Here is a 27,698-nt window from a genome sequence, read left to right as displayed (position 1 = left end):
AGTGACCAAGGTCAACACCCCAGTGAATGTGTAACTGTGTGGATGTGATGGGCGGGGGGCCTCACTTCTGGTTTCCTTCCTCAAGCCTCATAACCCCTGTGTAATCATGAGCAAAACATCAGACGAACCCAGACTGGAGGGCATTCTGCAGGATACCTGACCAGTCCTTTCCCAGACTGCCAAGATCATGATAAACAAGGGAAGGCTGATAAACTATCACAGACCAGAGGAGCCAAAGGAGATATGACAACTAGATACAGCGTGGGGGCCTGGAACAGAAAGGGGACATTACTGGGGAAACTGATGAAATTCAAATAAAGTCAGGAGTTTGGTTTATAAATAGGGACGCCTATTCACCATTTTACAAATAAAGAGTCCGAGGTTGAGAGTGTGGCCTGAAGTTGGCAGCCAGGTTGTGGCGGGACCAGGTGCCCTGAACTGATCCCCAGGAAAGGGATTTGGCGAAAGGGAAGGAGAGAGAGAGAGGTGGGAAGGGGAGGAGAGAGAGAGAGCAGTTTGATTTTTCTTAAGATTTTACATTATTAGAGAGAGAGCGCACACGAGCTGGGAGAGGGGAAAGGCAGAGGGAGAAGCAGACCCCTCGCTGAGCAGGGAGCCCAACGCGGGGCTCGATCCCAGGACCCGAGATCATGACCTGAGCCAAACTCAGCTGCTTAACCACCTAAGCCACCCAGGTGCCCCAAGAGAGCAGTTTAATTTTTAAAGGAGTAATTTCTTAAAATTCTCTTTAAAGTCTGGGGCAGAAAAGCTCGATCGGGAAGAGAAAAACCTCCTTTAGAGACTTCAGAGATTCTTTTTGGGTTTTGTTTTATTGAGATACAAGTTTGAGTTGTACAGGATGATGTTTTGATGGGTGTATATTGCACAGTGATTGCCACCGTGTGAGTTTAGTTAACATCTGTCACCTAATAGAGTTACCCAAACGTGGGATTTTTCCCCTGGTGGTGGTGGTGGTAGCGGCATGGGGAAGCTCACTCAGGAGGGCTGTGCTGGGCCAAAGCAGCCTGGAGGCTGTGTGTGCGTGACGGGACCTGCCCTCTCTTGGCTGATACCAAAGAGGGTAGGTGGAGAGGCTGAGGTCTTTAACCAGGACCCTTCATGAGCAACAGGGGAGTCCTGGCGGGACCAAGGCATCCTGAGTTAATTTTTGGCTGCTATTTGCTGAGTTTAGCGGGTGCCACATGTCTTCTTGCACTGTCGATCGCTCCATGAAACAACCTTGTGCGAGACACATTTTTAGCCCCATCTTCCAGATGAGGAGACGAAGGCCTTAGAGCCAAGCGTGACAAAATCAGAATCGGAACCCAGCACCGGGAAGTAATCATGCCACCCCCTCCCCTCTGTTTGACTCTCCCCTTCTTCCCCTTCTCCCTCTCTGTCTTTATTTCCCTTATGCCATGTCTGTCTCTGTCTCCTCCTCTTCCCATCCTCTTCTCTTTCTCCCTCTCCCTCCCCACCTCTATCACTGTGTTTGTCCCCTTCAGTTCATGTCAATTAACAAAGTGGCAAAACTGTGCTTGGTTGATGGTTATAAATGTGTGTCTCTTGACAAATGGTCACTCGTGGTTGAAACTGATCTCTGACCTCAACCCTTTTATATTCACTGATGCTCCTTTTGGCCAATATCAAAGCATTAAGACTTGGGGGGGGGGGGGTCCCTGAGTGGCTCAGCAGTTTGGTGCCTGCCTTCAGCCCAGGGCGTGATCCTGGACACCCAGGATCGAGTCCCACATCAGGCTCCCTGCATGAAGCCTGCTTCTCCCTCTGCCTGTGTCTCTGCCTCTCTATCTCTCTCTGTGTCTCTCATGAATAAATAAATAAAATCTTAAAAAAAAAAAAAAAGACTGGGGGACTTTGGATCATGCATTCATTCAGCAAACATTCATTGAACGCCTCCTAAGTGCATGTGCTCTTCCAGGCACCCAGAATATGCAGTGAATGGAAGAGACAAAAATCCCTATTTGGGGGAGTTGACATTTTAGTGGAGGAAGCAGGTGATCATCAACATAATTAAGAGATTATTTATGTGTGTGTGTAAAGGGCAGATAGTATATTAAATATTTGAGGCTTGGCAGGCCATGCAGTCTCTGTCACAACTACTCAATCTGCTGTCGTAACACAAAAGCAACCACAGAGAAAATACATAAGGGAATGGGTATGGCTGTGTATCAATAAAACCATACATACAAACATAAGTGGCTAGGCCATGGGCTATACTTTGAGGACTCCTGTGCAAGAGGGGAATGAGAGCTTAAGGAGAAAAGTTAAGCAATAGAGGGGTTGTGGGTTGTCAAAGTGAGAGATTGCAGTTCTTCTAAAAAGCACTAAAGGAGGTGAAGGGGGGTGCCATGCAAGTGTGCTAGGAAAGAGAGACGGAGGCAGACAAGGCAGCCAGGGCAAAGGCCCTGGGGCAGGAACGTTTCTGGCATTTGTGAGGAGCAGCAAGGTGGCTCATGTGGCTGGTGGGGAGTGAGGGCAAACAAGGGAGCTTAGGGCCAAAAGGAGGTGACAGGACCACATAAGAAGCTTCCTTACCATATAGGAAGCTATATAATCTATCATCCAAAGCAGGACAATTTGAGAGCAAGTACGGAAAGGAAGACTCAAAAAATAATTAACAGGCATTTTATGATCTACAATGGGAATAAACTGGGACATACGACCTTCCTCACAGCCACTATGGGACCTTGGTTCTTTCACAGTCAAACCCACACCATTTTTATCCAGTATGCTGGGGAATTGGGTGTTCTCCTGAGCTGAGTTGTTTTTTTTTTTTTTTAAACATCCTCTATTTTTTTTCTGAATGAACCATGCTCAAAAAATTAGAGGAAAATAAACCATAAAACAGAAGGCACTTAAGAATTTTACTGGGACTCAGCCATTAATTTGTTTGATGAGTATTTATTGAACGCTTGCTAAGCGCCAGGCACCACAACTAGGCACCAACAGTGCTGGGAGAATCAGTATCTCCTTTAAGGCTCTCATGGGCCAACCATTATAAATATAAAATACTATGTAAGTGCAGCAAAGAGGTGAAATACAGGGAAAAATCTCTCTGTTGCAAGCCAGAAGGATAGTTCTAGCCCTAGCTGTGCCATCCACACCCTGTGCAAGCTGGCAAGTCATGTTGCTTTCCTCAGCCTATTTCCTCCATGCACTGGGTATGGAAATTGTGGGAATCAAGGGGTATTTTGTTGGCTCAAAACTGCTCTACTGAAGTGACAATGGTTGTCTTGTCTACCTCTTCATTCCCAGGGAAACAGCCTGATCATTTGGACCTGAGATAGTCTCCTGTCCTTGGTATTATTATTATTTTAAAGATTGATTTATTTATTGAGGAGGAGGAGCAGAGAGAAAGGGAGAGAGAGAATCTCAAGAAGACTTCCCATGGTGCACAGAGCCCAGCGTAGGGCTCCATCTCAGGACCCTGAGATCATGACCTGAGCTGAAATCTAGAGTCAGATACTTAACCAACTGAGCCACATAGGTGTCCCTGTCCTTGATGTTATTTAAACAGTCCACTCCCAGGGACCTCAGGATTATGTGCATGCGCTATGTCACCAATGCTTAGTAAGTACCTATTGTATGCCAGGTGCCATTCTGGGCACTGGGGAGGTGACGTTTTAGGAAGCAAGGACAATCCACAAATAAGCAAATGTATAAATTGACAAGATGATTCAGAAAACAAAGCATGCCGGGAAGAGAATGCATGTCTGACAGTGCTGGAGGAAGGGGCTAGTTGGATTTGGAGGGGTTGGGAGGGCTGGAAAGGCTTCTCTGAGCAGGGCACAGTGGAGCTGAAGGCTGAGTGAGGAGGAGGAATCAACCACACTGAGATCGAGGGGACACTGGGCTCCAGGCAGAGACTCAGAGAACAGAAACAACTAGCACATTATAATCCTGAACTTTACCTTTTGGTGTACCAGTTTCTCCATCAGACATAACCGGAGAAATTATTTTTCCCCACCTGCCTCATGAGATCCATAGAAGGATTAGAAAGTGGCATTTGAGAAAGACCTGAAGGAGGTGAAGGAGCAAACCAAGGAGATATCAGGGTGTACCAGCCAGGAAAACTATGTGATGCTGCAGTAACAAGCATCCCCCAAAGTCTCTGTGACATTAACAACAAACCTCTTTTCTTGCTCACACTACAAACCAGTGCAGATTGGCAGTGGGGGGGAAGGGGCTGTGCTCACCATAGTCACTTGGGATCCAGCTAATAGAGCAGCTAGGACATTGCCACTTGCTGTTCCTAGAGGCAAGAGAGCCCTGAGGGTCCCACATTGACAGTTCAGTGCTCTGGTCCAAAAGTGGTGCAGCTGTCTCTACTCGCTTCTTACTGGCCAGCACTGATCATGTGGCCCTCAGCCAACCATGGGGGACACCAGGATGGGGCCATCCCACCATATCACCAGAAATGTTTAGTGACAGCACTAATAAGAAATAGTGTTCTGAGCACTGGAACTCTTTGAGCCTTTGGAAAAAAGACAGGGCTTTCACGAGCATGTCCTTTTCAGTATTACTGATCATGACAGGTGAGCAAATTTCCATCCTCCTTCATTTCCCCAGACACAGACTTGTGCACACACACCCGCCCTTTACCTGAACAGCCAAAGGAGGTCAGACCCAGGAGGGGAGGTGTGAGCTCCCCACATTCTCTGCTGTCAGAATAGCCATGGCAGCTCCAGCCATTCTTCTGGGGAAACAGTTTCCATTTTGCTCCCAAGCAGACCCCAGGGGAAGCCCACCTCTTAATCAGAAACTACACCCAACCCCTCTGCCCGCTTCTACTCCATGAGTTGGCTCCAGAACATGGAATTGAATGATTCAGGACAGATTGGAAGGAGAACAAGATCTCCCTCAGTCCCAGGGAGAAAAGTAGACAAAGGAAGGTGGGGGAGGTAAGTGAGGATGTGGGCCATGTGGGGAACTTGGACCCACCTCTCATTTAGTCATTCTACAAACATTTATTGAGCACTGCTTTGCATGCCTGGCATTGTGCTAGGGAATATAGCAGTGAACAACAACAAAAAAGCACAGTGCCCTTGCTCCCTGTGGAACCGACCTTCCAGCTAGAGAGATGGATAGTGAGCAGGAGAAATAGGTAAAGTGTAGAGAGGGGGAAGTGCTAAGTGAAAAGATGGATCAGGAAATGGGATTAGAAATGAAGGACCATCTAGGAAGACCTCCCAGGCATGCCTGGATGGCCCAGTGGTTGAGTGCCTGTCTTTGGCTCAGATCCTGATTCCAGGGTCCTGGGATCAAGTCCCACAACAGGCTCCCCACAGGGAGCCTACATTTCCCTCTGCCTATGTCTCTGCCTCTCTCTGTATCTCATGAATAAATAAATAAAATCTTTTTTAAAAAAAGAAAGGAAAACCTCCCAGGGAAGGTGGCAATTGAACAAAGACCTGAAGGAGAATAAAGGGGGAGCCGTGTAGGAATCTGGGGGAAAAGCCTTCTAGGCAGTGGGAGCAGCAAGGTCAAAGATCCTGAGGTGGGACTGTGCCTGATGCATCTGATGAGCTGAAAGGAGCCCATGTGACTGGAGCATAGTTATCCAGGGGCAGAGTGACAGGGGCATTGGGGGGTGGGGTACCTCTGCCATTTAGTAGCTCAGGGACTATATTTGCTTTCTATGGCTGTCATCACATAGAAGCTAGAAGTCTGAGACTAAGATCTCAGCAGAGCTGTACTCCCTCTGAGAGTCTGAGTAGAATCCTTCCTCACCTCTTCCTGGCTTCTGCTGGTAGCTGTCCACCCTTGGCATTCCTTGGCTACCCTCCACCCTCTGCCTCCGTAGTCATGTGGCCATCCTCTCCCCTGTGTGTCCCTGTCTCCACCTGGTGTTTTCCTCTTTAAAAGGACACCAGTCATATTGTTTGAGGGCCCTCCCCATCACAACCTCACCTTAACTTGATGGCAACTACAGGGACCCCATTTCCAAGTAAAGTCACATTCCTAGGTAGTGGGGTTATGACTTCACATCATCTTTTGAGGGGGTCACAGTGCAACCCAGAACAGTCATTGAGCATGGAACCTTACCTCTCTTTACCCTCCCAGGAGGATGGTAAGGATTATATGGCACCTTTTGGGGTACGTAAGAGGATTAACTGAGCTCAGGTAGGGTGAGTGCCTGGCACTGGGCATGTCTGGCATTATGCTAGACAGCGTGTCATGGGCCAGAGGGTCCTAAGCCTGTTGGGGAGCTGGGGTGTGGGAAGAGTCTGAGAGGGAAGGGCCTCTACTGTTTCTCCCTGTTCCATCCTGCCTCTCTCCCTGCACCCACTGCTCTGTCCCCATCCCAAACCTGTTTCCTGAGATGGCCTAGACTTTTTCTTGTGTTGGCTGGTGCAGGCTTTCTCTCCCTGGACTATATTTAGCCTAAGAAATAGGCATGAGAATCCTCAGCTGCTGCAGCACTGGAAAAGAAAAGCACAAAGCCAGTCCTGCCTTCTGTCCAGCCCAGTTCTGCTGATTCCATTCTTTCTTCCAGAACCTTCTAGAAGCAGAGCATCAGAACCTTGGGTGTTTGTTGGAAGAACATGAGCTAGGAGCCCTGACATGTTAATTGTCCCCAGAATCTGTCTGTGTCCAAGATGAAAGTTGACTTTGCTCATTTGCTTTGTTTTCCTTTTTTTTTTTAATTGTGGAAAATTTACACAACATAAACTTTACCATCTTGACCATTTTTAAGTGTCCAGTTCTGTGGCATTAAGTACATTCTCGTTGCTGTGCAGCCATCTTCACCACCCATCTCCAGAACTCATTAGGTCTTACATGCTGAGACTCTGTCCCCACTGAACACTGACCCCCTACCCCTCTCCTAGCCCCTGTGCCCACCATCTACTTCTTGTCTTTGTGACTGACTCCTGTAGGGACCTCACAGAAGTAGGGTCATAAAGCATTTGTCTTTTTTTTTTTTTTAAGAACTTATGTCTTTTTTGAAAGAGAGAATGCACAAGAGAGCACAAGTGGGGTGATGGCAGGCAGAGGGAGAGGAGCAGAGGAAGAGGGAGAGCAGGCTCCCCACTGAGCAGGGAGCCTGACACAGGGCTCAATCCCAGGACCCTGAGGGGATTGACCTGAGCCAAAGACAGATGCGTCACCAACTGAGCCACCCAGGTACTCCCAGTATTTGTCTTTTTATGACTGGCTTATTTCACTCAGCATAGAGTCCTCAAGAGTCATGCATGTTGTACCAGGAGTCACTTGCCTTCTGTCTTCAGGTAAAGTTGACCGCCCCCCCAAAAAAAATGTTTAAAAATTGAAGTAAAGGAGCTTGATGGATTTTCACAAACTGGACACACTCGTGTGACCAGCACCCAGATCAGGAAACAGAACCTTCTCAGCCCTGGAAGCCCCCATGTCCCCTTCCCCAAAGGGTACCCCATCAGGACTTCAATCATGATTGACTAGTTTGCCTGTGTTTGCATTTTGTACAAATGGAATCTCATGTATATCTTCTTTTCTGTCTGGTTCCCTTTGCTTGACACTAACTCTGTGAGGTTTTGCATGACAAGTGGCAGTCATTCATTACATGGTATTCCATTGATTTATCCTCTCTCAATGTTGAGGATTCAGTCATTTCCAATTTAGGGCTATTACAGTGTATGCACCACTGTGAACCATCTTGTGCATACACAGGTTCCTGTTTCTGTGGGACAGCTCTCCAGGACTCAGGAGTGGAATTTTTCTGGGTGGTAGTACAGGTATATGACTAATTTTAGTAGAAGTTCCCAAACCCTCTTCCAAGGGGTTGTACCATGTGTTAAGGATTGAATTGTGTCCTCCCATCCCCAAATCATACACATAAGTCCTAACGCCCAGTACCTGAAAAATGTGACCTTAATCGGAAATGGGATCATTGTGGAAGGTGAGGTCGTCACAGTGGGCCCTAACCCAATATGACTGACATCCTTAAAAGGGGGGAAGGAATTTGGACAGAGAAACAGACGTGCACACAGCAGAATGTCATGAGAAGATGAAAGTGGAGACCAGGCTGATGCCTCTACAAGCCAAGGAACCTCCAAAGATTGTCAATGAACCCCCAGACACCAGTGGAGAGGCATGGGACAGATTTCTGTCTCAGAGGCTCCAGAAGGAACCAACTGTGGACACTCTGATCATGAACCTCTGATCATGGCCTCCAAGAACTATGGAAACATTAAATTTGTGTTGTTCTAAGGCCCCATGTTGTGATTCTTTGTTATACCAGGTGCAGAACACTCATACACTGTGTTACTCCCCCACAGGCAGCATGTAGGTGTTCTAGCTCCTCCACAGACCCCCCAACACGTGGTAGTATCAGTCTATCAGCATCATATGTGCTTCTAAAGGTGAGCTTTTAAAGCCACACTGGGTTGAGGGGACTCACGTTCTGCAGATGCCCCAGAGCTGATGAGCCACCATAAGGCTCCCTCTGCTCCAGCTGCTGACTCCAGGGCTTCCCCCAATGCAGAGGTGAAGTCCATGGGCTCTGGGCCCCCACTCCCTGGTTCCAATCCCATATTTGCCACCAACTGGCACTGTGACCTTGGACTGACACTTGTCTTTCTGGGCTTCAGTTTCTCCAGTTGTAAAATGGGCATAAAGGGATAAAATAGGGTCATCAAGAGGATTAAATGAGTAAGGTAACATAGCTAATGTATGTAGAACATCTGGCACGAGTAAGTACTCCATAAGCACTCATTTTTATATTTCTCTCTTTCTTTCTCTCTTTATTCTTGATTTTCATCCCCTCTTCTTACTTCTTTCCTGGCACAGAGTTCTGCTCTCCCAGAGGGGAATATTTGACTTGTGGACATCTCCCCTGCCCCTTGAAAACTGAGCCGGACATTTCTGGATATCTTTTTTTTTTTTTTTTTGGTTCATCTTGAGGCTGCAGAGTACAGAGGAGGGAGACATCTGAGGAAAAGGGTCACACCCCTGCCATCTGCCTTGGTGATTTAACCTGACAGTCAGACCCTACCTTCATGTACCTCCTCTAAGGGAGGAGTATGACTATGTTGGGGAGAAGGAAGGAACCAGGGGATCATTTCTACATTTTGAATAGGCTTTTTTCCCCCTTCTTTTTACCTGGAGTTTGGTCTGGAATATTCTCTTGAGTTTCATCCTGGTTCCTGGGTCCTGTAAGGGCTATATCTGTCCTTCTAATGGTACCTCTGAGGTTTCCCCCACTAATTGATCCTGTGTTTCATTTCCCTGTCTGCGCTTCCAGAGCTCTAGGACTCTATGGGACAAGGACGTTTGAGGGCAGAGCTCCCCCTTCTCCCACCTGTCAGATCATTCCTAAATCCCATAAACACTCACCTGCTTTCCCTCCTCACCTCCCACAGAGCAACGATGCCTCAGGGAACACTTGGAACTGGTTGTATTTCATCCCCCTCATCATCATTGGCTCCTTTTTTATGCTGAACCTCGTGCTGGGTGTGCTGTCAGGGTAAGTCTCTGCTACCCTCCCCATCCCACTCCCCTTCACCATCTTCTGACCATAAAGAGGCCATCAAACCTTTGTTTTTATTCTCCAGGCAGCGAATAGGCCTTCCTTTGTCTCGGGTTAGCCAGAAAGTTATTAGCAAATCAGTTACAGGTGCAGAAGTTGTGCACTGTTGAGAGCACCCAGTGCAAGGACTCATGGTGGACCTCAACTCATAACAACAGTGCACCCCTGGCATTGAGGAACCTCCACCCCGGGAAAGAGGAGCTTCTTTCCAATGCAGGCCTCTCATTCAAGTCTTTCCCAACCCACAGCCTACCACACAAGAACCTTCTATAGAGCTTTACTTTCTATAATTTACATTTTTTAAAAAAACTAAAAGATTGGGTTCCCCCTTCCCCTATTTTCTAAATATACTGTATATTTCAGTATACAATCAAACATGCATTTTTGTGGCACACATTATCCCTTACCCCCAAGATTGAGTGTGGGTATGAAGGGCTTAATCATAAATAGGTTTTATTTTTCTTGTCACAAAAAGTCTGGGGACTGGAATAGTGACTCCACGGTGCCATCAGGGAGCCTTCTAGCTTTCTACTCTGATGACCTTACCAGGCAGAGGCTTTCAGTGGATGCCTCGTGGTTTTAAGATGGCTACCTCATGCTCACAAGGGAGCCACTGCACATCCCAAACACAAAGAGGAGGGAGGTGAACGGGAAGGGGAAGGGCATATACCAGGGAAAGGAGGCTGCTGCAGAAGTCTTCAGCTTATGTCTCATTGGCCTAACTTAAAGAGGGATGAAAATATCCTTCACTCAGGAGTGCAGAGAATTAGAATGGTCTACGCAGCCAGCGGCAGTTGGCATGGCATGGTCTTGTGGCTTTACTTTTTTCCTCTAGCTGGGTGTAGCTGTTGGATAAGGTGGGAAGTTGGCAGAAATACCCCCAACCTTTCTGGTGTTCTGATCTCCCAGGAGACCTGATTCCTTGTGTTAAAGTCCACTGCCTGCCCTCCAGGTATTTCTGGACACATACACACCCCCAGACACACACACACGCACGCACGCATGCATGTACACAGTCCCTAAAATGTCTACAACAGCCAGACCTGGCTCTTTCCTGCTTCTGCAGGGAGTTTGCCAAAGAAAGGGAGCGGGTGGAGAACCGGCGGGCTTTTCTGAAGCTCAGGCGGCAGCAGCAGATCGAACGAGAACTCAATGGGTACATGGAGTGGATCTCAAAAGCAGGTGAGGCCCTTTGGTCTTGAGACCTGGGAACCATGATCCCAGGCCTCAGAGCACACAGAGTCCTGCATGCAGCTTGTGGGTGGGTGAGGTGAGGGCTCTGATGGAGGGAGAAAGAGGACCTGGCCGGGTGGCCCTGCTTTGAAGCAGTAGGAATCTGGATCAGGGTAGGGAAACTTCTGGGGTGACACCAGGATAGGATGTCACACAATGGCTGAGGAACTTTGGTTTGCATCCCAGCCCTGCCACCTTCTAGCAGCGAAGCTCACTTCCCTGAGTTGTAGTTTCCTTGCTAAACGGAGATGATAGCATCTATCTTGCAGGGCTGCGGGTATGCAGTAAGATCACCCAAGCTAAGCCACTGAGAAAGAGCAATGCCCAACACACAGTAGGCACATGTTTATTGGTTCAGCCATTCAGCAGATGCTTATGGAGCACCCATTGTGTGTCATGCAATGTTATAGGCACTGAGGAGATGGCAGTGAACAAAAGACCAGATCCCCATCTCAGGGCTCCAGTGTTCTAATAAGAGAGACAGGAAACAAGTACATATAATGTTGAGTACTCCCCAGTGCTGAGAAGAAAAATGAAGCAGGGTCGGGAGTGGAAAGCAGTTGGAGGAGGTGGGGGTGGTCAGAGAGGGTCTCTCTAAGGAGGTGACATCAGAGCAGATCCAAGAAACCTTATGGATATCTGGCAAAGGGGGCTCTGGAGCAGAGGGAATAGCAAGTGCAAAGGCCCTGAGGTGGGAGTGGCATGAGTCATGAAGCAGAGCAAGAAAGCCAGTGTAGCTGGAGCAGAATATGTGCAGGGTTAAGTGGGAAGAAGCAAGGACCAGAAGATGACAGGAGCCAAATCAGGCAAGGCCTTACAGGTCATGGTAAGGAGGCTGGGTTTTATTTTGAGAGAGATGGAAGTAGTGTTGGCTCTTACACTGTTGCTCAAGTGAGGCTGGGAGTCAGGAAGAACAGAGCAGCACATTTCTGGCTGGTTGAGCTGCCCCAATAAGCAAGAGGAGAGTGAAGAGGGGCTGGGCCGACCCTTCTCAATCCTGATCCAAGGGAACCCAGCCCAGGAGAGGTGTGCAGACGCTGGAGCTTAACTATGTGCTCTTCCTCCTCAGAAGAGGTGATCCTCGCCGAGGATGAAACCGACGGGGAGCAGAGGCATCCCTTTGATGGTAACTGCTCTGAACCTGGCTCGGGGGTAGATCCCAGGGGAGACTGCAGCAGCTGGTGCTGGGAGAACAGACTGTTTGGTTCTAAGGGGCCTCCAGGGGATGGATGTTCAGAGCCCAGGTGACAACAAGAACAAACACAAGATCAGGCCAGGGTCAGGAAGATATAGGCACGGCGCCAATTTGCTTCTTTGGGGGACTTCAGGACCTCAGCACAAGCTTTACATCATTTTCTGACCTGCCCTTTCTACTTTAACTATGTGCTTCAGTCTTCCTCATCTATAAAATGGGCACGACAGTAATAATACCTACCTCACTGGATGGTTGATGGGGATTGCATTAATGCTCGCAGATAGAAAGTCTACAACAATGCCTGGCTCAGGGTCAACACCCTCTGTGTTCACTAAATAAGTCAATAACCAAGAGTCCAGCTCACTATTCAGGACAGTTGTCTCACCTGGTAGAGGTTTGGCTAGACAGAGCACTGACTTTGGATTGAAAAATACTGAGATTGAGAAGGAAGTAAAGGAGCTGGGGCTTTATCTCAGTAGGTTACAAATCAGATTTTACTATTTTGGGGGAGCTGAAGAGATGACCCAAGGGGGTATCTAAATCATTTTGTTGAAAATGTGTGCCTGAACTCGCTGTCCCCTGGAGAGCTCGTGGGGGGAGGAGTAGAACCTAAATATTGAGGGAAGGCGTCAACAGTCACAGCCTGCCTAGCAAGTGAGCTAAAGGTCAAGGGTAGGCTGCTTTCATAGGTGTCATGTATGTCCAGTCCCAGGCATCCCAGAGGGGAAAAGGTGACTGGGAGCCCAAACTTAGAGACCAAACAGGACTCAATACTCATCTTTACTCCTGTGACAAAGTCACATAACCTCCCTGAGCCTCGATCTCCATATCTGCCAAATGGACGTACTCAACTTCCCACCAAACCAGATCACCATGAGGGTCAACCCAACAATATTTAGCAAGTCCTGGCACCAAGGTATGGTTCCTGTCTCAAAAAGGGTAACGTCTTTTTCTCTTGCCATGTTTCCATTGTTGGAGCTCTGCGGAGAGCCACCATAAAGAAAAGCAAGACAGACCTGCTCAACCCCGAGGAGGCTGAGGATCAGCTGGCCGACATCGCCTCCGTGGGTGAGTCCCTCCTGCCACAGCCTGGCACCCAGTTCTCGCTGATCATACAACAGATGACAGCTAAAGGGTTTGGGACCCTCATTACCTGGATTTGGGTCCCTGCCCTGCCCCTGACCACCTGTGGGCAGATGGGAGTAACAGCAGTGCCCCTCTCCTAACCCCACTGTGAAAGCTTAAACTAAATAATCCGATTATGGAGGGGCTGCTGTTGTGAACAAGGCAGGAACCAAATCCCTACCCACGTGGAGTTCGCAGTTGAGTGCAGGACACAGATGTTAAACAGATAATTACCAAAATAAGCCTGTTGTGATAAATGGCGCTGCAGAGGAGTCACCCTGGGTTTAGCCTGCTCTGGAAGAGTGGGGTGTGGTCAGGGAAGCCTTCTCAGAGGAGGTGACACTGGAGCTGAGAACTGAAGGATGGGTAGGAGTTCGCCATGGCAGTGAAAGTGGAGAGAACCATGTAGAAGTCTGTACTTGGTCTGTTGCTGTTGGTTATTGCAAAGGGCAGAGTTTGAGGGGCGGAGAACATTTACCCTCCCCCTGCTCACTCCTCCTGATTGAGACTGTGTTGCTCTTGACCTTCTCCCAGGAGAACATATTATTTTTTGAAAGGGGTATTTTAGACATTCCAGTAATGAAAATGGGAGTGCATCCTGGCCGGGGAAATAACGCATGACTCTGAGGGGGGAAAGAATTTAAACTGTGTGGTTGGAGGAGGGAGAGGCAGAGGAGGGAGAGAGGGAGAAAGAGAGAGAAGGAAGGAAAAACTAAAGGCAGAGAAACAAGAAGGTGAGGGGGGTGCCCTGGGGGGCTCAGTCGCTAGAGCATGCATCTCTTGATGTCAGGGTTGTGGATTTGAGCCCCACACTGGGTGCAGAGATAACTTAAAAATAAAATCTTCAGGGGCTCCTGGGTGGCTCAGTTTGTTGAGTGTCTAACTCTTGATTTCAGCTCAGGTCATGATCTCAGGGTCATGAGATCGAGCCCCATATCAAGTTCCATGCTGAGCATGGAGCCTACTTAAGATTCTCTCTCTCTCTGGGGAGCACCTGAGTAACTCAGTGGTTGAGCATCTGCCTTTAGCTCAGGTCGTCATGATCCTGGGGTCCTGGGATTGAGTCCCACATCAGGATCCCTGCATGGAGCCTGCTTCTCCCTCTCCCTATGTATCTGCCTCTCTCTCTCTCTCTCTCTCTTTATGAATAAATAAATAAAATCTCAAAAAATAGTTAAATAATTAGATCTTTTAAAAATATATTCTCTCTCCCCCTATTCCTGTCCCCCCCCAAAAAAAAACAGAAGGAAAGGGAGAAGGGAATTTAACATATATACATGGTTCTAATGCACAGACATTAACTATTCTATACTTTGCTGTTTTTACTCCACTCTAGTTTTTGACCTGGATGCTAGGTTTCAAGATCATTCCCATCGCAGTCCCATTCTTCATAAGGGTGGCAACGCGGAGGTTTACTTGGCCATGGCTCTGTCATATGGAGTTGTTGCCAATTTTTACCCCAACGAGGAGTACTGCTGTGAACATTGATGTACAATAACTCCCCCCACCCTTTGGGCGTGTTTCCTTGGGGATAATTACAGGATCAAAGATATTAACAGCTTTTCAACTCATTATTCACAGAGCCATTCTGAGTTTCCAAAGCACTGAACCCATTTATAAACCTGCCAAGTACTCATACGATCACAGATCCCCCACCCCGGCCACTGCCTATTTCCCATTTAATTTCTTTTCCTAGTGAAATAGGTCTGTAATGATACCTTAAAGCTTATTTTAATTTGCATTTTTAATTTCTAGCCAAAACACTCTTTTCCTTATAATGATGGACTAGTCCTATTTCAATTTGTGCATACATCTGTTTCCCTCCTTCCAGCAAGTTCAAGAATGGGAGTCAGTGCTCTGTGTATCTGATCTGTTCTGTCTGGCCCATACATTTTCCCAATTATGTTGCTTCCATTTAAAAAAAATATCTTGTTATATTTTGATAGGCAAACATTTTCTGTTCATACTACATGTATTTACTACCAGGTGCTGAAAAAAATTGGCATGCTTAAGTCAGGATGTCCTTTATGGATAAGATTGGGTACCTGCTCTTAATTGACAGAGAGATTATTTTTCGTCAGTCACTCTAGAAAAGATGGCAGAGTGATAATACCCAGTATTGGCAAGGATGTCGGGAAATGAGCATTGTCATATGCTATTGACAGGAGTGTAATTTGCAGTGTTTCCAATATATGGCGTGGTATTATTTAATTATAGATGTTTATATTGTTTGACCTAGCATTTCCACTTCAAAAGCATTTCTTCCATGTGCACAAAAGGTCTATGCCTCTTCTCAACAGCATTGTTTCTGGTGTTCAAAAAAGTGAAAACCAGGACCATGTGGCTGGCTCAGTCAGTGGAGTGTGCAATTCTTGATCTCAGGATCATGAGTTTGAGCTCCATGTTGGGTGTTAGAGCTTACCTAAAATTAAAATATGTTTTAAAATAGTGAAAACAAGAAACAAGCCACGTGCCCGGAAATGGGGAGATGACCAAAGAAATTACAGTATTTGTACACATTGGACTGTGATGAAGCCAGGAAAAAGAAGGGCTGCTACTGGCATGAAAAGATGTTTGAAATTTATTTCTTGGTGAAAAAAAGCAAGTTGCATAGCATTATGGAAAATGTATGATATGGTTTTAAGAACAATATTAAGGGGATGCCTAGATGGCTTGGTCAGTTAAGCATCTGCCTTTGGCTCAGGTCATGAACTCAGGGTCCTGGGACTGAGCCCTGCCTGCATCAGACTCCCTGGTCAATGGGAAGTCTGCTTCTCCCTCTCCCTCTGCCCCTCCCCACCACTTGTGCGCCCTCTCTCTCTCTCACACTTGCTCTGCTCTCTCTCAAATAAATAAGTAAAACTTTTTTTTTTTTAAAAAAGGACAATATTAACTATAAGAGTTGCTTAAAAATCTGGAAATTGAAGACTTGCAAGGATTTTCACTTTCTATGTGACATTTTTTCTAAAATGTACAAATTAGTGATAGATATTACTTTTCAAATCAGAAAAGTAACTAGGTAAGTTTAAGTTAACTTAAAAGCAACAGAGACTTAAAAAAAAAGCAACAGAGACTAATTGTAAGGAATCTAATGGCTGTACGGGCAGGGAGGAATTTGGTAGGGAAAGCAGAGAAAGCTTCATGAAGGAGGCGTTTTTAAACTGGACTTTATGCAGAATGGGGAGCGTAAATCTGTTTATGAGGCTGTCATAATACAATAGCACAGACTGGGGGGCTTAACAATAGAAATCTAAGTTTTCACCGTTCTGGAGGCTGACATTCCTAAATCTAAGGTATCGGCAGGGATGGTTGCTTCTGAGGCCTTCCTCCTAGGCCTTCCTCCTAGGCTGGTAGCCGGCTGTCTCCTCCCTGTGTCTTCATGTGGTCTTCCTTCTGGATGTATCTCTGTCCTAATCTCTTCCTATAAGAACCCCAGTCATATTGGATTAAGGCCCACCCATAGGACCTTAGTTTAATTACCTCTTTAAAGACCCTACCTCCAACACACTCCCATTCTGAAGTCTGGGGATTAAGAGTCCAGCATATGAATTTGGGAGATGCAGTTCAGTCCATAATAGGGGGGCGATCCAAGAAGCCATGAGAGATACTCAGGGACAGTTTGTCTGTGGGACACCTCACTCTTGAATTTGTGGCTGACATAAGAAACCTTGTTCCTTGGAGAAGGCAGTTCAAGGCTGCCATTTGATAAGTGTGTGATAAGGGGAAGGACAAGAAGCCAGAGTAGGAAGAGGTCAGATTAAGAGCTGTGGCTGTCCCATGGCATTTCTGTTGACAAAGCAGGTGACTTTCAGCTATCTAAATGGATCCCAAACACAAGCCAGTGACTTGGTCTCCTGGGACCAGTTTTGCTATAGGCCAACCCACCAAAATCTAGCTCCTTTGCCTGGTAGCTCAAAAATGCACAGCGGTTTCCTAAACCACCGCAAAGGAGACCTCTGGAATTTCAGTTCTGACCAAGAAATAGCTTTACCTTTATTTCTGGAAATAATTCAAAATAAGGCAGGAGCCATGTGGCATTTGCCACCATTCCATACCACAGTGAGCAGAGTCTTGTGTGATGGGTCTCTTCTGCACTATCAAATCAGCGGATAAACACATTATAAAGCAGTCTCTTCTACAGTTGACAAACACTAATGCTGAAGTGTGGAACTTGAGTCGTTGATAGGAAATGTTGAGTCATGAATGGAAGCTGCCATCACAGCACCAGTTTCTTAGGAAAATCAGATTCCATTTTAGATTATTTTAATGGTGCAAGCTCCCATGTGGGCTGTTGTAACAGAGTATCAACAAACAGTGTGGCTTAAAACAACAGAAATCTATTTTCTCACAGTTCTGGAGGCCAGAGGCCCAAACTAAAATCAAGGTATCAGCAGGGCCTTGCTGCCTCTGAAGGCTTCAGGGGAGAGTCCGTTCCCTGCCTCTCAAGGCTTCTGGGGGTGTTTGGTGAGCCTCGACTTCTGTGGGCATCACACCTATCTCTGCCTCTGTGGCTACATGGTCTTCCTGTGCACCCCTGTGGCCCTGCTCTTCTTCTAAGGACCAGTCATGGGATTTAGAACCCATCCTAATCAAGTGTGACCTCACCTTAACTTGATTACATCCACAAAGACCCTATTTCCGTGTAAGGTCACGTTCATGAGGACCAGGCATTAGGACTTCAGCACATGTCTCTGAGGGACACAGTGCAACCCACCACTTAGGCAGGACCTGTTTCCATTTACAGAGAATTTTAAGGACATGTAAATTGCCCCCAAAACCCCCAGATTAAACCCTGGTGGTGATAGACTACCATCCTCATGAGAGAACATTCTAGACTGCTACTGGCCACCTGAGGCTCTTGATGCCTTGAATATAGCTGGTGTGAACCAAGAAGTGCTTCATTCTAACACATCAGGTTTGGAAGTCCCAGTACAAAAAAAAAAAAAAAAGAGTGTAAAATAATCTCTTTAACATATTTCTATACTGATGCTATGTTAAAATGATAATGTTTTGGTCCTGTTGGGTTTCATAAAATCTCTTATTAAAATATTTTTAAGACCTAAAGGTTACCTGCAATTACCATTCCAGACTACAGAGAAAAATTCAAGATAAGAATGGACAGAAAAAGGGAGTGTGGGTTAAGGTGGAGCATGAAATACAACACAGATGACAGTACACAGCTAATAGGGGCCTAGTATGTAGAAGGTGTTCAATTAACATTTACTCCCTTTCCCTTCCCCATGAGTGCTGGGCTTGTTGTGGGATGTGTCTCCGGGCCAGTGATTAGGAAAGACTTGCTCCATAAGTGGCTACGTGAGCTGGCTCTTCATTGCAGTTGTTGGGGTTACAGTAGAAGATTATCATGGCCAATAATCATAATGTTCCAGCATCATGCTAAGGTGTATTTCTCCCCATTGCTCTGTGAGGTGAGAAGTGTGTGGCTGTCCCTAGTTTATAGATGGAGACACTGGAGCCAGCCCCAAGATGCAAGGCAACTTGCCTAAGGTCATTTGATGGTTGGTGAAGGAACTGGCTTTTTGGGGTGGCTCCAGGAGGAGTAGGGGTGAGGAGCCTCCTGCCTGGTGACTGAGCTCTACCCCAAACGTCTCTCTCTCTCCTCCTTCTCCTTGTGGAGCATCCTAACCTGACCTGAGGCCTTCAAAAGTCTCATTCCTGTCTGCAATGCCCTGTGGATGCCTGTGGGTCTGGGTACATCTTTACGAGCTGCAGAGACCAGGGCCAGAAATGCCCTAACTGGAAAGGGCCACGGGGAGCCACCCTGGAGTTCTCAGTGCCTGTGAGGTCAGGCAGGTGATGGACATGAGAGAGGGGTCCAGCCACCAGGCCTGGCCAACTGCCACTGAGTGGGAACATGTTTAAAATTTTGTGAATAGGAAAGAAGTGGTGTCCTGCAAAATGTTTGTGGTGTCCCTTATCTGGCTGGTGGGATGGGGTTGATGCATGAGCTGGATGGATGAATGAGTGACTGCACAAATTAGCTAATGAGTGCATGAGTCAATGAACAAGCTAGTGAATAGGTAAAAGAGTGAATGAGCCAAAGACCATAAACAAACAAATGAGTGCAACTGAAGATTTTCAGGAAGAGATCATTTAGAAGATAAAATCAGTCCATCCAAAACTGAGCTCTGACCCCCACCACACACAGACCTTTGGATGGCAGCTCTGTCCCAAAACCTTGGTTCCCCCCTCTCTCTCACACCCATACTTGATCCAGCAGCAGGGGTTTGCATCTCCTTTAAATAATATATCCCATGGGGTGCCTGGGTGGCTCAGTGGTTGAGCATCTGCCTTTGGCTCATGGTGTGATCCTGGGGACCCGGGATCAAGTCCCACATCAGGCTCCCTGCATGGAGCCTGCTTCTCCCTCTGCCTGTGTCTCTGCCTCTCTCATGAATGAATGAACAAAATCTTTGAAAATAAATAAATTAATTAATTAATTAATTAATTAATAATTAATATCCCAAATCAGCATCATTGCTAGGCTGGACCAGTCATCTCCCTGTTCCTGCCCTGGCCTTCCACCATCTATTCCCCCCACAGCTGCCACGGTATGCTTGTGAGCACCTGAGTCAGGTCCTATCCATCCCTCCTCTGTTCAAGCCTCCTTGGTTCCCCTCACATTTAGAGCAAAAGCAAAAAAAGCCCAGGTCTCCCCCATAGCCCATAAAGCCCTGCTTATTCCACACTGTCCCTTCCCTGTCCTTACCAACTCCTCTCCCTCTCAACCACTCCAGCCATACTGGTTTCCTGATGCCATTCCCTGAATATGCCAGGCAGGCATATTTCTGCCTCAGGACCTTAGCTCTTACTGTTAACTCTGCCTATAATATTGAGATGACTTATGTCAACACCTTCACCTTGACCACCTGATTTAATATGGCAGCCTGCCCCCTGGTCCCTCCTGGGGCTCCCCATCCCCTTACACTATTTATTCTTTTTTCCAAAGTACTGTGCACCTTCTGTCATACTATTAATTTACTTTTTTTATTATATTTGCTGTCTCTCCCCAAATGGAGATTAAGCCCACAAAAGCAGGGCTCTGTCTGTTAACTAGTAAATCTTGAACATCTGGAATAGAGTCTCACACGCAGTAGATGTTCTGCAAGTAAAAGTATATGCAGGTAGATTCCCTGGTGGCTCATTCCTTGGTAAAGTGTCCATGGAAACGAGGGTCCTATTCACACCTCTTCCTGAAGGCCTGCCAAGCATGCACCATGCAGCTCTGCTGCTTGCCCCTTTACTAAGGGTCCTGAGCTCCCTCCTCATCCCCCCTGTGGCTTGACCCCCAGAATCATCAGATGTGGCCAAGAGAGGGGGACACAGAAAGTTGGTCCATCCGTGGAGAGCCATCTGCCTCCCCACTGACATCCAGAGCTCTCATTGGTTGTTTCCAAAATGTTATTTTCACCTTCTCATAAGCTCCATCTCTGGAAAGCTAAGCCCTGGATCATGATGATTCCCTCGGGCCAGAGGGCTCGCCAGGGAAGCTAATGGATCCCCTGGCGAGATTCTGTGCCTGGGCCACATATCAGTTAATTTCCTCCAGAGGAACACCCTGACATTCTCCATCCTTTCCTTGGCAGGGTCTCCCTTCGCCCGAGCCAGCATTAAAAGTGCCAAGCTGGAAAACTCGACTTTTTTTCACAAAAAGGAGAGGAGGATGCGTTTCTACATCCGCCGCATGGTCAAAACTCAGGCCTTCTACTGGACTGTGCTCAGTCTGGTAGCCCTCAACACGCTGTGTGTTGCTATTGTTCACTACAACCAGCCCGAGTGGCTCTCCGACTTCCTCTGTGAGTACCACCGGCCCCTGCCCCCACTGGCTCCTTGATCCCTTCCTCACACCCTTCGCCCAATTCTCCCTCTCTGGTGGTACGTCTTTCTTCCTTGGCTCTTGTTGAATCTGCCCGTTCATGTGGGTGTGTCTGCAACTGCCACCACAGCAACAGAGCCCAACTTCTTTGGGCCTGGGGGCTGGAAGCTGGAATTCAGGTCACCAAATACTACTGTGATGCTTTTTAAAGAGAGAAGTATGGGGGCGTTGGAAAAGAAACATAAAGGGATAGAGACCACAGGACAGCCAGACTGAGACAGAAACGCCCATGTAATTAATAGGTGTATCTCTGAGGATGTTAAAATAAGTATTTTACAGTTGAGAGATGGGAATGCTTTAGGAACAAAGAGTGGCGCTTATGTTGTCCCCATTTTCTCTGCTTATTTCTGACACTCCCTGCTTTTCCCCTCTTCTTTCAAATCTCCTGCTTTTTATCCCTTTCCTTTCTTGATATTTTTCACTTTCTTAAGTCTGGGATTCATTTCTAGAAGATCACCTCCAACAAGTGTGAGAACATCCTGCTCCCTCATTGGGTACCAGGACCCCCAAGGCTTTGCCCTTCTGGGCCTATTCCAGGATTCCAGGAGCTAGCATGAGATACTATCAAAATTGATGGCCAGGTGGGGATGAGGAGCAGCAGTGAAAGGTGAGGAGGATTTAAAAAATAAAGAGCTCTGAGGAATCAACAAGAGTAGTGTCTGGGCAGTGACAAAGGCAAGTCCATACCCTGGCTTTGGCTTGTGGGCCCTGCAGGAGGATTTCCCTAAACCTTTTTGCCTGCTGGCTGCCGTCCGCCTGCATGTACTAGTTTGTCTGACTTAGGTCTCTAGCTTTTTTCCCCTTCTGACCTGGTTCAGAACTGACCCAGACAGCCACTAGAGAGAGTCAAGTCTTCAGCCTAGAGAGACCCAGAAGCCTGGTCCAGGTCATGGTTTCCTTGTAACCCTCATTGTTCTCAGTCACATTGGTTGACCCCTCAGGACACCCCCCAGGGGCCAGCTCTCCTTCTGAGAGCCCTAACCTAGTTCCAACCTTAGTAATTGTATTTGGTCCCCCTGGAGTCTTACAAATGAGGATTCTTTACTTTTTGTCTTAACCTCCTCTGTAGTCTATTTTTAATCTCCCATATTCTCCATACTAATCACTTTTCTTTGTCTGTCCTGGTTCAAGCACAGGGGGTTGGGACTTCCTGCCCCAGGCCTCTAGATCTGTAAAGGTCCTTTAATTATCCCCAGTTGAGAAAACTGAGACACAGAGAGGTTAAGTAACTTGCCCAGGGTCACACAGCTAGTAAGTGACAAAGCCAGTATTTGAACCTAGAATCCAAGCTATGTCTGATGCCCAATCCCTTCCCTGGTCACCAGGTGGCCTGGATTCTCAATGCCTGCTCTGCTCCTAATTAATCATGTGACCCTGGACAAGTCACTACCATCATCCCTCAATCAAAAACATCTTCATTAAAAAAAGAAAGAAAGAAAACATCTTCATTTATAAAGCACCCTTTTATTTTATTTGCCACTAAGAAATAAAGTAGTGCTGCCATCTTAAACTGGGATATGGCAATTTTAAGATACACCCCCCAATCCACAGATGTCAAACTGAAAAAAAAAAAAATATTTGTCTTGGAATCAGTGAAGTGTGGCCGCTTCTCGTGGTCTCGAACTTCTCATCTGGAAATTGGAGTCGATGGCCCTGAAAGTTCTTCCAGACGCACAAGTGCTACAGATAATTCTCTCAGCTCTTGTGCATTGTCAGCTATCAGGTTTCCATGGTAACTGGGAAGCAAGCATCTCAGAAACTCTTGAGTTCTCCCAGAGTTGTTTCTGGTGGTTCTTAGAATACCCCAGATGTTATAGACAGTTTTCCCCTCATTGATATTTTGGCCTGGCAATCCTGGAGACCCTGGTTTCCTTCAGATACTAGGAGCTCCCTGGAGTCCAAAAACCTAAGAGGAAGTTTTGGTCAGAAATGAGTGTGAAGGACCTTGATGGTTCAGACCATCTCTTAAAAGAACAATATAATAAATGCCCTTGACTTTCAGACAAAATTACCTATGTGACCAAAGTTGGAAGTTCTTGGAAGTTTGGGTCTTCTGTCTTCCTTTCTGTATGTTTTCTCCCCCTCAGAAGCCCTCCTTACCCTCATTCCCATCCACTGGGTGAGAATCCATGCCCTTCCTGATGACTCATCTTCCTACCCCACCAAGAAAGCTCTCTCAGAAAAAGGTCCTGAAATTAGCCATGTCTTTGCTGGATCAAACAAATTACCCATAGGTTACCTCTCCCCAAGGCATTTACACCATTAGGCTTTATCTTGTTCAAGACCTTTTAGACATCAGCAAGACAGAATTTTGCCAGGGGACCTCAGATAGGTTTTCCAAGTTGGAAGAAAAGCTGTACCTTGGATTGGCTGCCCCTGAATCTCCAGCTAAGTCCCTGACCCAAGGATTACTAAAAGGACACCATTATGATTTCTATTTCTATTTTTCCTTTAAAGCCCAAGCATATAAAAGTAGATTAATCATAGTTCTTAGATTATGACACACTGACATCCTGGGGCCATTGTTATTTTGTCAGTTAGCCATTTCGTTTGTTAGTTCATTAGTTTTAGAAACATGGTAAACACCCAGGGACCCACCAGCCAGCACAAAATCTGGGTCCTTGGCCACAACCTGCATCTAGCCCTTCTCTTTGAATCAGGACAAAAACTACAAGGTGGAGAGCCATGGAGCTTTAACCTCACTCCTTTTTAAGATTGGCCAGGGGTCGGTGGTGGGTTGGAGAGTGGGGGACAATTGTTGTTCCTCCCCTTTAACAAAGGAGAAACTGAGGCCTGCAGAAATGAAGCCTTGCATAATCTTTGGCCAAGGCCATCAACAACTGTCCTGTCTCTCTGCCTCCAGAGACCAGAGCAGGACAGGATTGCTATTAATAAGAAAGTCCGTGAAACTACTCCCACCCCACAAACTTAACCTCCTCTTTATTTCCCCCGTCTCCCTTCCAGACTATGCAGAATTCATTTTCTTAGGACTCTTTATGTCCGAAATGTTTATAAAAATGTACGGGCTTGGGACGCGGCCTTACTTCCACTCTTCCTTCAACTGCTTTGACTGTGGGGTAAGTGCTCTGGTTGGTAAACAGTTCATTTCTCCAGCTCTTGCCTAGAATGGCTGATGCCTGGGAACATCCGAAAGGGAACAGTAGGGTCACCCCTGGATGTGAGAGCCTCCGCTGAGTGCGGAATCCCAAATTTTGGATGAGGATACAGAAGTCCCAAGACTTTTAGCCACTGCCAGTCGGAGGGAAATGTGCAGACCCTCTTTCGCACGGGGGATTTGGCCATTCACGCTAGGGCTTCACGCAAGAGCAGCTCACAAGAATGCCCTGAGTGGCCTTGTTTGTAATAGTCCCAAACCAAATGACTCAACATCCCTTTGCAGTAGAATGGATAAATAAGTTGTGACATAGCCATATAATGGAATTCTCCACAGCAATGAGAGGGAACCAGCAACAGCCACACCCAACAGCCGGTTAAATCCCACCTGCATGATATTGCACAAAAGGAGGCAAACACTGACAGAAAATCAGTCCGTACGGCACGTTTTGCTGGTGGAAATTCAAATAGATCTAAACTCTGTTGGTTAGGAATGATGCTTGATAACTTTAAAAAGGCAAGGACCTGGAAAACATTATGCTAAGTGAAAGAAGCTAGACCCAAAAGGTCACATACTGCATAATTCCATTTATAGGAAATGTCCAGAACAGGCAAATCCATAGAGACCGGAAGCAGATCAGTGGTTGCCAGGGACTGGGGTGGGGGTGCCAGGGAGTGACTCCTCATTGGGTCAGTCTCTCTTTTGGGAGTGATGAAATTGTTTGGGAACTGAAGAGAGGTAAGTGTCGGTTACACAATGCTGTGAGTGTGCTAAATGCCACTGAGTTGTGTACTTCAAATGGTTAATTTTGTCTTAGGTGAATTTCATGTCAGTTTTTTTTAACGCAAGGAAATGGCTATCACAAAATTCAGGATGGTGGTTATATCTAGGGGTCCCTCGAGGCTTCCAGGGTGTTGACATGTCCTATTTCTTGACAGCGGTGGCAGTTACATGGATATTCACTTTGCAGTTATGCATTTCAGGAATTCTTTGCTCTGCCTGAGCTGCTAATCAATTTTAAGAAAGGGATGAGGAGGGACGCCTGGGTGGCTCGGTGATTGAGCACCAGCCTTAGGCTAAGGGCATGATCCCAGAGTCCTGAGATCAAGTCCCGCACTGGGCTCCTTGCGTGGAGCGTGCTTCTCCCTCTGCCTGTGTCTCTGCCTCTCTCTCCCTCTGTCTCTCCTGAATAAATAAATAAAATCTTAAAAAAAAAAAAAAGAAAGAAAGAAAGAAAAGGATGAGGAGAGTCTGAGACCATCACCCTGCTTCCGTTTGGGGGCAGCTTGGTGGGGTTCTTGCAACTTTTGGGGCCAAGGCATGTTTTCAAGGTCCCTGGACACAAGCCCAGGTTCTGTGTTCTAGGTTATCATTGGGAGCATCTTCGAGGTCATCTGGGCCGTCATAAAACCCGGCACATCCTTTGGAATCAGCGTGTTACGAGCCCTCAGGTTATTGCGTATTTTCAAAGTCACAAAGTAAGTCTTTGAAGTCCCCTGGCATCCCAGCAGGGGGCAGGGAAAGGGACCAGGGTGAGGCCACCTCCAGGATGCTGGGAAGTGGGCTCAGCTGGCCCGGCCTCTGTCGGCAGGTACTGGGCATCTCTCAGGAACCTGGTCGTCTCTCTTCTCAACTCCATGAAGTCTATCATCAGCCTGTTGTTCCTCCTTTTCCTGTTCATCGTTGTCTTCGCCCTTTTGGGAATGCAACTCTTTGGCGGCCAGTAAGTGCTCAGCAGATTCCCCAGACTTCTGCTTCCCCGGGGTCAGGTGCCCTCAGACCCAGGCCTGATCCATCCAGAGACCCAGGCTCACCTCCGTCTCGCAGACTGCCCTCCTCATGAACCCCCCAGATGCCCAGGGCACTCACCCAGATGCTCCGGGCCCTGGGTACAGTCAGGGTGTCCTTCTAGGGAAGGGATAGGGAATAGAGATGATGGAGATATTGCCCTGGAGAGATTCTAGGGAATAGAGATGATGGAGATGTTGCCCTGGAGACAGGATGCTGAGCCAAACCCTCAGAGCACCCCGGGCAGGGCCAGTGTGACATGCCTGTGTCCTCCCCACAGGTTTAACTTTGATGAAGGGACTCCTCCTACCAACTTCGACACTTTTCCAGCAGCAATAATGACGGTGTTTCAGGTATGGTCTTCACCCGGCCCCAGAGGTGGACACCTCTTAGCATCCAAGATAAAAGCACCCGCTCAGTGTATGGGGGACGCCTCTTAGCATCTAAGATAAAAAAGCACCCGCTCAGTGTATGGGGGTAGGGGGGCCCTGGTGAGGGGACCAGGGTGAGGCCACCTCCAGGACGCTGGGAAGTGGGCTTAGCTGGTCTGGCCTGACCGCCCCTCCCCCTGGGGGGCTTCCTTGAATCCCTTTACCCTCCTGTTTTAAAATGTAGGTTTTATCATTATTCAGGTTTGGTGAGGCCAACAGATCAGTAGATAACTGCCATTGGAAGCTGTTATAAGATAGTTTATTGTACTTGCAGATTCCAAGAGAGGGAGTACAGGGCTCACCACACAGGGCCATACGGGGGAAGCAGCTGGGTGGGTCAGGAGGCAGAGGGAGGGGGGACGTGAGCACAAGCCTTTAACTGTGGTTTCTGCGGGAAGGATTGGAGAGGAAGGGTAAACAGATTTAGAATTGGCTGTTTGAATGATTTCAGTGAGCTCTGGGCATAGGGGCCGTCTCAGGTTGGCTGGTCCCTGCCCTGGAGTCACTGGGGCAGGGGGTTGTTGGCTCTGAGTGTAAGAGCCCAGCCCAGATAGAGGAAGTGGTTTGGGAGTGTGGGCTCTGTATTGGTTGATTTGCATTTGACAAGTGTGCTTGCTCCCCAGCAAGTTGTGTTTACTCTGTAGAAAGTAGGTAGCCCTGACTCCCTCTTGGGTCAGCAAGGATCTCCCCACCACCACCACCAAATGTCAAAGCATCAGAACCCAGGAAATAAAAGACATGATTCCTACATGCAACCTCCCCAGGTTGGCAGGCACCCCGATCCCACATTCTAAAGCAAATAGACCCTGGGTGGTCTTCCTAAACCAGCCCTTGCACCTATGTGGACATATGCCCTGAGGTTTGGGACTGACCTTCTGACCTAGCTGTGACCACCAGAGCCTTTCTCGTGGGTTCTGTCTCTTGGGGTGAGGGGAACAAGAGAGTGTATGGAAAATGTGACTTCACTCCCTCCCCCTCCTGGGAGGGTAATTTCTCAATGAGACCCCTAGACCAGGGTTGGAAAGGGAAACCATCCATGAAGTTCCAGCCCCCACATACATGATTGCTAAGAGTTGTAATCACCAGCCATGTATCTTCAGCACAGGGGGTTTTGTCCAAGAGGGATTCTATCCCCCAAGGACGATTGGAAGTTCTAAAAACATTACTGGTGGCCACAGCTCTGGGGGAGGCGTGCTATAGGCATCTGGCGGGTGGGGGCCAGGGCTGCTGCTCAACCCCCCACAGTGCACAGGACGGCCCCACCAGAGAGAATGACCCGGCCCCAAATGTCAGCAGTGTTGAGGCTGAGAAACCTGCATTAACGGATTGACATTTTTTGGAGTCTTTCACATTTACTTTATCCTTGTGAAAATATTACAAAGGAGGGAAGC

The 27,698-nt window shown here is 47.4% G+C and overlaps 1 protein-coding gene across 4 annotated transcripts in view; it reads left to right on the top strand.

Annotated features, from left to right (window-relative positions):
• Positions 1-27,698, top strand: part of CACNA1A (calcium voltage-gated channel subunit alpha1 A) — a 286,336-nt gene that overhangs the window by 178,133 nt on the left and 80,505 nt on the right. For 3 of the 4 annotated variants that reach the window (XM_041762540.1, XM_041762539.1, XM_041762538.1), the window contains exons 10-18: positions 9,360-9,463; positions 10,593-10,708; positions 11,829-11,885; positions 12,927-13,022; positions 20,684-20,893; positions 23,938-24,050; positions 25,454-25,566; positions 25,680-25,811; positions 26,157-26,229. In XM_041762540.1, the coding sequence (XP_041618474.1) occupies positions 9,360-9,463; positions 10,593-10,708; positions 11,829-11,885; positions 12,927-13,022; positions 20,684-20,893; positions 23,938-24,050; positions 25,454-25,566; positions 25,680-25,811; positions 26,157-26,229 (1,014 nt within the window). The remainder of the gene's footprint in view (positions 1-9,359; positions 9,464-10,592; positions 10,709-11,828; positions 11,886-12,926; positions 13,023-20,683; positions 20,894-23,937; positions 24,051-25,453; positions 25,567-25,679; positions 25,812-26,156; positions 26,230-27,698) is intronic. The other variant, XM_041762541.1, reaches the window with a different exon arrangement.

This window comes from Vulpes lagopus, chromosome 7 (genome assembly GCF_018345385.1).
Source record: "Vulpes lagopus strain Blue_001 chromosome 7, ASM1834538v1, whole genome shotgun sequence".
Classification (NCBI taxonomy): domain Eukaryota; kingdom Metazoa; phylum Chordata; class Mammalia; order Carnivora; family Canidae; genus Vulpes; species Vulpes lagopus.
The sequence above is the reverse complement of the archived record's forward strand: the minus strand, read 5'-3'. Positions and strand labels throughout refer to the sequence as shown.